General features: G+C 31.8%; 1 protein-coding gene across 1 annotated transcript; it reads right to left on the bottom strand.

The window, feature by feature from the left end:
- Positions 1-256: 256 nt before the first annotated feature.
- On the bottom strand, positions 257-7,407 carry LOC132724956 (alpha-tectorin-like; the record flags this gene model as incomplete). The annotated part of the gene is made up of 5 exons (XM_060709938.1): positions 7,357-7,407; positions 4,266-4,353; positions 1,697-1,824; positions 1,037-1,345; positions 257-410 (listed from the first exon to the last, which is right to left on the bottom strand). Coding segments are annotated over exons 1-5 (730 nt in total), but the record flags the coding sequence as incomplete, so codon positions are not given.
- Positions 7,408-8,985: the final 1,578 nt, after the last annotated feature.

The following is an 8,985-nucleotide window of genomic DNA, read 5'->3' as shown; positions in this document are numbered from 1 at the left end:
AAAGCAATAAGTTTAATATTGGCCCTGAAGCGTAAAGCTGATGTATGGGAACGTTTTTATGTACTTGTATTTGTATTGCCGACTCGCAAAATAAATTATGTTTTCCGTTGTATATCATTAGTCTAATTCAAAATCGTAAAAGAATCGATATACGTAAATGAGGAGTGATTAATCTTAACAAAGAATTGAACTTTTTTTAGTTAAAAGATTGAGATTTCAAGAATTAGATTGATGTCTGCTTGACGTAAATAAGAACCATCAGAACTGTCATCTAGACCATCAGCATAACCATTGACCAATAGTCCGATAAACTGCAAATTTGAGACAGACTTCATAAAATCTCCCTCGTAGAAAAAGAACGAATAGGCAACTTCTCCGTCTGTCACATAGATAACTTGGAAAGTGACCGTCTGAAATTACCAATAACATACTTTTATAACATTTATTAACACATGATCAATTATCTATAGGTAATCTAATTATTACAATGTCAAAGTCGTGTTCTTCACTTTGATATTACCTTATATTTATCACTATTCACTTAGAACAGAACATGATTCCACACAGTAAATGAAGTGGTGCATTAATGAAAACTTAATTTAAAGTTTAATTGTAAACTGATGCTGTATTTTTCTCATAATTATACATTATAAATACGTCATACGAGTATAGAGTACTTTGATGACACAAATTGTAAATACTTTATTTTTTACTTTACTTGTGGTAAAATGGATAGACGTGAACTTTTCAAATACTATAAAATAACGTAAAATCTAAAACAATATAAAATGATTTAATATAAAAAACATCACCAAGTAGAAATTTTTCAGCAGTTGTTTTATGGTTTTATTTGGTGTAGATACTATAATGATTGAAAGACAGATAACACACGGATTTTTTTTTGATTGATATATACTTAATCATGGATCAAAACAATAACAGTTATAATTGAAAGTTTCTTAAAGAGAAATCTGATAAGTTATTGAGATTATGAATTTCTCTAAATAATATTTTTAAAATTTATATAGAATCATACCTCGTAACTATATCCATCATATATATATAAAGGGACCTCCTTCCAAGTTGCTTTGAAAATGAAATTCGGTGTTATTTGTATAGAGTATGTCTCATTTACAAGCTTTTTCACGGATTCTCTGATATTTTCAGCGTCGGATGCCATCGTATATGCCTGGTACCACACTGATCCTGAGAATCTCAAATCCAAATCTGTGAAGTAGGGAGCCAGGCAATAAATACCAACTAAATCATGCCTGTATTGTCGGTTTTCTGGAATTATGTAACTTTCATAACTTCTGTTGAAACACACGAGCCCATTGGCACAAACCTGAAATATCAAATACAAAATATACACGCAATATTATCAAATCCTTGTTTTATTCATATACCAATAATTGGGAACAGTTGTGTAAGTTTAATTCTTGTAACTCAAAGTTTAATTTCCTGCCATTTTAGATGAAATCTTATAAGACTATACAACCGTCTAATTGTTACGTGAACATGGTTTATATATTTTCATGTTACATAACTTGAGAAAAAACAACAACATTGAAATGGAAAGCACTGTACTACAGTATGATGGTACTTTTCATATGAAAATATCAAATGACAATCCTAATTGAGTTGTCAGAAAGTGATATTTGCGGCGGCTTTGGTTACAATTAGATCTACAACTTACGTAGATTGTTCTGAATCTTGTCTGACTGAACGGCACAGCAAAGGGAGATTGCACAACAGCATTACAACCGTCAAGTGTTCCAGTCATAATGTCGTCTCCTTCTTCTCTACCATAACTCAAATACAAATCTGATATAGCCAAAATATAAACCTGACGTATAAAACTCAAATACAAACATAATATAACCAAAATATAAATCTTATGTAACTAACTTTAATAGAAACCCAATAAAGCCAGAATAGAAATCTGATGTATATAACTCAAATAGAAACCTGATATATCCACAATATAAACCTTGTGCACATAACTCAAATAAAAAACCTGATATAGAAAAAATATACACCTTATGCATATAAATCAAAGACAACCCTGATGTAGCCAAAGAATAAACCTTATGTATATAAGTCAAATACAAACTTGATATAGACAAAATATTAACTTTACAAATATGACATAATGAGAAATAGTCATATATTTTTATCAGTAGATATGAAAAATTGTGAAAAACTAAAAATATAAGCAACATTGACATTCGGTGTGATTGATGGTTTAATGCAAGTATATAACAGACATTTGACTCAATAGCGTAGAAATGCTCTGATTATACAAGGTATATTTTAGTTTACCGGACACCCTTACACCCTTACACATCATAAACAGTCAGACTTTCCCCCAGCCATTGAATCTCTTTTGCAAAAATTGCATTACATAATTACGTACACATTTATGAGTTGTTTCCCTTTCATTATGAAAATATATCCTATGCCATCGAAATTTATTGAAATTTATGAAATTCTTACTGAAAATGTCTTATTTGGAATAAAGAATGAATAAACTATGTATGGGAAGCTGCATATCCTATTATAGGCCAAGGAAAATTGGTCTTTTATATAAAAAACTATTTTTTAATGACAATTTTATCATATTCATACTGTGACCACCTATAGTGTGAAGAGTTTAAAGCATAACATAACATAGCAAAGCATAACTTTGTGTGAAGTCAAAACACGTTTATTTTATATTTATAAAGAGACTGTGTATCTGTGTCAATATTTTCTTATCTTAAATTTGAGCATACAATATCTTTAAACTATCATTTGAAGAAATGCCATGACCTGGGGCATTTAAGCTTTAACTTAAACAGGGCCAATCAAATTAATATGAGAAAACTTGATAAAATACTTTCTAACAATGCTACAGACAAAATTTGGTGATCATCCATCAATTAGTTCTGTAGAAGAAGATGTCTAAAGATTTTTCTATTTATTGCCCTAGAGACGCCTTAAAGGGGCCAATCAAATTAATATGAGCACATTAACAGACTATCTAAGTATGTTATAGACAACGTTTGGTGATCATCCACCAATTAGTGCTGTAGAAGAAGACATTTAAAGGTATTTCTATTTTTAGCTTTACCGGCTTCTACAAGGGGCCAATAGAATTAATATGAGCAAACTTGATAACACTCTAACCAAGAATGCTACAGACAAAGTTTGGGGATCATGCATCAATTAGTTCTGTAGAAGAAGATGTTTTAAAGTATTTCTATTTTTAGCTATAGCGGCCCCTAAAAGGGGCCGATCAAATTAATATGAGCAAATTTGATAAAAGACTACCAAAGAATGCTAACGACAAAGTTTGGTGATCATCCATCCATTAGTTCTGTAGAAGGAGATGTTTATTATTTTTTTCTATTTTTAGCTCTGTTGACCCTTAAAAGATGCCAATTGAAATGACATGAGCAAATTTAACTGTGACTGTCACAAGGATGCTACAGACCAAATTTTAGGTAAATCTGCCCAGCAGTTTCAGAGAAGAAGACGATTGTTGACGCATGACGACGGACGACGGACGCCGGAGTATTCCCTTTTTTATACTAATAGCTCACCCTGAGCCTTTGGCTCTGGTGAGCTAAAATGTATATAATAAACAGAAAAGTCATGTTTTCTCTAGAAATACACGATTTATTGTCGTTTTATGGTATGATAATATTATATTTTATTCGTGGCTACCGCTACTCATGTAATTTTTATCTCGATATCACTCGATGAAAATAAATCCTGTATTCATAGAAAAAACTTGAATATCTTCTAATTTTCTTTTATGTTACTCTGGGATATGCACTCTTCGAAACATATGTAGCATCTTTTTGTAATGACATTTTAGATTTTCAACTAAATTAAAACATTAGGTTAAAAGTAAATAGTTAAAAAAACATTTGAGCTAAGTGTTCAACAAAGTATAATTACTTTTTCATAAGTAAGAAGACAGTAATATTAAGACCATACACAATCAATTAAGATTAACAAATTATGTTATATTTTAGAGTTGACTACATTTATTTAAAATACTTAGACGTTCAACTTAAACATTTAAGTTGGCAGGAGAATTTTGAATTTGAGATACATTGCCAGCCTTTAAAAACCACTAGGCTTGGATATTGATATTTTGTGATTCCTAGTGATTCTCTTCAAACCTTGTAGATATACATAGCATGGAGTAAGATGTCACTATGTAGACTCGTATAAGAATTAACTTTTGTTGTATATTACTTAAATAAGACATATACCTTGTGCGTTTATAACAACTGCGTTCACAAGTATGAAACAGGTTAGAACTCGGAATACATATGTCATATTGATGACTTTTTGTTGACTCTGAAAATAGAAATTATAATGATTATTCAAAATGTTGATAAATCGTGACCTTTAATACTGTACAATATCTTCAGAACAACAACTTTTGGAAGAGAAAACTTTATTGTTATCAAGGGGCTTTGTCATGTGACCATTGATAAACACGCGTTCCGGTTTATCACGATAAAGATGCGGTATTGATACGGTGGTTCAACGGCAAATCCCGGAGCCAATCCGATAGAACACAGTTCTGGGCTTCCTTTTTGGTGAGTTTCGGCGAGCCCTGCTTGTATTTTAATACAACCGTGACGATCTCCCGTTTAGTCCCGGTTCATCTCGGTTTGTCCCGCTACTTCACGGGATCGCAACGGCCCTACGCCGCTTTACCCCGGTTGATCCCGGTGGACTAAACCGTGGCAAATCGGGACGAAAACCGGGACTGTGTTAATGGGACTTAAGCCTGAAACGTGACTTATTTACTTCAGATTATAAGGTATGGAATTTGACCACGCCAAGTCCAGAAAATGCTGTCTCGAGACGTTCTGCGTGTAGTACTGGTAAGAAGACATTTAATCTGCTGTTTCAGGTAAACAAACCATGGTTTGCACGTGGTTTTTCAAATAGAATGGTCTGGCAACTCGCTATGCAAACCATTCTCGTTTGGTATAGTTACCCACATTATGTAAGTGTTCAAGAAAAGGGCGAAAATTAAACACAAAAGCAAAAATGAAAATTCTTAAACGATGAAGTTCTTTGAAAATCTTTAAACTTGTGAAAAAAGATATATGTTTCTCACAAAGATTATGCTTTTAAAGCCATGAATTGTTGAAAAACATTGACTGTTTGTTATGAATAGTTGCAGACAATTTAACATAACATTATCTATATAATTTAATTTTTGAACGGTGATATACTATGCCATATCATGATGACTAAGCCGAGACATCTTTTTTATGTAAAATTTGGCCGACTCCAGACCATTCTATTTGAAAGACATTTGTTTGCATTACAAAGCTAAAATGTTTGAAAGTTTAAAATAAAAGTAATACTAGATTGATCGAATGTATGTAGCGTTAACGCAATTCGGGCAGTTTTAGCATGACCCGCGTAAATATAAAACCTGATCACCCAATTTACTTCTGAAAATAAAACATTCTTACATAATACAATTTGTTTTTTTATATAGCTCATTATTGTATTTATCGCATAGTTTCGTATTGATCCTGTAAGAGAAATATATTTCTATTGTCAACTATTGTAACAACAAAAATGCAATCTGATTTTGTCTACTGTAAGTGGGACACGGCGTAACCCTGTACTGTAAAGTTCTTATCATTTCACGTCTCGGTGACACAATGCATTCGGTCGTTTGTTGTGTGACAGAGATAAACCAATATTGCATTCATCAAGTTGATTATACCTTTTGTAAATAATTCTTGTTTAAGTAACAAGGCGTTGTCCTTATAACTTCATATAAACATAAATTGTTCATGCATCCCGCTTGTCTTGACTGCGCAATTTAAGAAAATAAATAAAGAAATCAACTAAAAGAAACTGCATTTTGCAGCGATAATTTTTTTCAATCTCAAAAATAATTATCATAAGAGGCATACTTTATTTACTTAATTGATTTTTTTTAGATAAGAATGTCTTTTATTTAGTTTCTTTCCTCTGACATAAGACAGTCATGTTAAAATGTTACTCCATCTTTAAATATTATTTTCAAAATGACATTGCATTATATTATAGGCATATTCAAGCTGCTCATAAACACAAGTAATTTATCTTATTATAGTTTATTTTATTAACTCCATAAGCGCCCAGGATGACACTACACGCATTCATACAAGTACATTAGAAAATTAATATAACATAAACTTTTCATAAACCTGATGACCCCATTTAATACTGAAAATAACACATTCTTAAATAATATAATTTGTTTTTTTATCGCTCATTGTTGTTTTTATCGCCGCCTAGTTTCGTATCTGATACTTTAAGAGATATATATTTCTATTGTCAACTATTCTCCTTATTCCATTGCTTGTAACAAAAAAGTATGCAATCTGATTTTGGTCACCGGCGTACCACTGTTTAATTAATATAACTTCACGTCTCCGAGACACAATGCGATTTTTACAGAGGTATATAAATAATGTTTTCATAAAGTTAATAAATTAGATACAATTGTAAATAATCCATCACTTTACGTAACAAGATGATGTCTTTATAAGTTAAAAAAAAATCATTAATATGTTCATGCGCGAATTTTCAATTCCAACTTGTCTTTACTGAGTCTACAGATGCGCACTCAATTAAAATAAAAATCAAAAATAAAGAGGTAACGATTTCAACATACATAATTAACGATTTCAACTTTGTGAATTCAAGACTTAAACTCAATGAATCCACAATGCACATCAGCGAAATTTTGCAATAAAGGATATTTTGTTAAAACGGCATTTATCATTATTTATTATTATATACCACATTTCTATAGCACTCTTTTCATAAATAATAAATGTTCAAGAGTGCTTTACATAAATCTGATAAAACATAACCATATATAAGACATAAGATACAATATTAAGTAAGTAAACCAATTAAACAATAATGATAATCTAAAACTAGTAAAGGATGGTAAGAAATACAGACACATTTAGTTTATAATCAAGGCTGAATTAAACAAAAACAAAAAATCCTATAAAAGATTTGAACGAAATAAGATTGTTTTAAAAGTAACAAACAAAAGTAAAAAAGAACCAATTATAAAGTAAAACCCTAAAACATAAAATCAAACACACAATTTACACTGATAATATAGCAAAAGTAGTACATGTATGTTGTTTTATGAAACTAACGTCCATATAACTTTATGAAATAATGTGTTTTGAGAGCTCTCATAAACTTGGCAATGTATTACAGTCTTTAATGCCAGGTGGTAACACATTCCATAATTTCGCTGCGGCTGTCTAGAAGCACCTGTCACCATATCGTACTGTCCGAGATTTAGGCACAACTAACTGAGTTATTCTGGGACCTCAGATTCCTGACTGGAATGTACACGTCTATCATGTCTTTTATATAGGCTGGTGATTGACCGATGAGGGATTTATATGTTTAAGTCCAAATTTTATATTCGACCCGATACTTTACCGGAAGCCAGTGAAGTTCACGTAAGATAGGTGTTATGTGGTCATATTTGAGTGTATTGGTCATAATTCTAGCTGCTGTATTTTGAACATGTTGTTACTTTGTCATTGACTGCTTAGAGACTCCATATAACAGTGATGGTTATATATGGTAAATATGACTAAAGTTTCAAAAAAGAAAAGGAGTTTCACATTCATGATAATTGTGACCTTGAACCTAATTATGATGCATCTTGACAATAGAGATTTTCTACTTAATATTGATAGCTAGCTTGTAAAATTGCATACTAAGTTAGTTATCAATTCACGTAACGGAAAAAGCTTTCACAATCAGGAGAAAACTGTAAAATTGACATTTGATTGATCAGCAAACTAAATATCCGACTGACAAACACAACATCACAATAAGTACACCTATAACCAAAAATGCTTTTCTTTTCCAGTGATTTGTAAAAGTCAGTGTTAATTTGTAGATTAAAGGACATAATGTTATACGTTTATAACAAATGATAATCACCCACCCAACACAAAAACGTCACCATACTCCAATATTTGTCATAACAATGTACAGTCATAGGTGTTCGGCGCGTTGATTGGTCACTACCTCCGGGCCAACACCCCCCCCCCCTCACCAACTCTACAACCCTCCTACCTCTTAATTTTGACAAAAAAACCAGCGGTCAGGTCTCTGTCGAGTTACACTTGCGGTGACTTCGAGATTACATATCTTCTTATTACTTGAAATGATTGTATTGACAGCTTTAATTCCTTTAAGAGTAATCAAATCCCTACCATTTGATACCAAGATATTGAAAATTGGATAAAAAATGTTGGAGTTATGGAGTTCATATTAAGATGAGTGCTATAAAATGAGCGGCGAGTTGCATACCTTTACTAAATATATATTATATCATTTTTTTTATTTTTTTGTGGGAGATGAAGGTAATTGAATTAAAAGCATGTACCAAATATTAAAACATGTTTCAAATGAAAATTACTACAAATTACATGGTTTTGAGAGGTAGGAGGGTTGTAGAGTTGGTGAGGGGGGGGGGGGCGGGGTAGTGACCAATCAACGCGCCGAACACCTATGTGTACAGTATTATTTAATTTAAACCCATGAAATATGGTGCTATGTCAGTCAAATATATTTCATATTTTTTAAAAATAAAAATGAAATATGCATATGAAAGTCGGCGGAGTCAAAACTCATATTTATTTTAAGGGACTTCTTTCGCCATTTTGTTTGAAAAATCTGATAAATACAAAACAACCCTTTGTTGAATTTCGTTTTGAAAACTATGTAGACTGATAGAAAATGGTCTAACTAAGAAAATAAATTCGAACACCGATATCTTTAAATCAGCCATTAATTAACGCTGTACAGGCGTTTCAGAGTTGTTAACGTGACGTCACAATGTAGCGCCAAATATCGCGTGCAAAATAAGACACATCTATAATACTGCGCGTTGTACAATTGCAGTTGCATAGCAAGCGAGGG

Source organism: Ruditapes philippinarum, unplaced genomic scaffold, assembly GCF_026571515.1.
Source record: "Ruditapes philippinarum isolate M1 unplaced genomic scaffold, ASM2657151v2 ctg14651_1_1_1_1, whole genome shotgun sequence".
NCBI lineage: Eukaryota > Metazoa > Mollusca > Bivalvia > Venerida > Veneridae > Ruditapes > Ruditapes philippinarum.
This window is presented reverse-complemented; position numbering and strand designations above follow the sequence as displayed.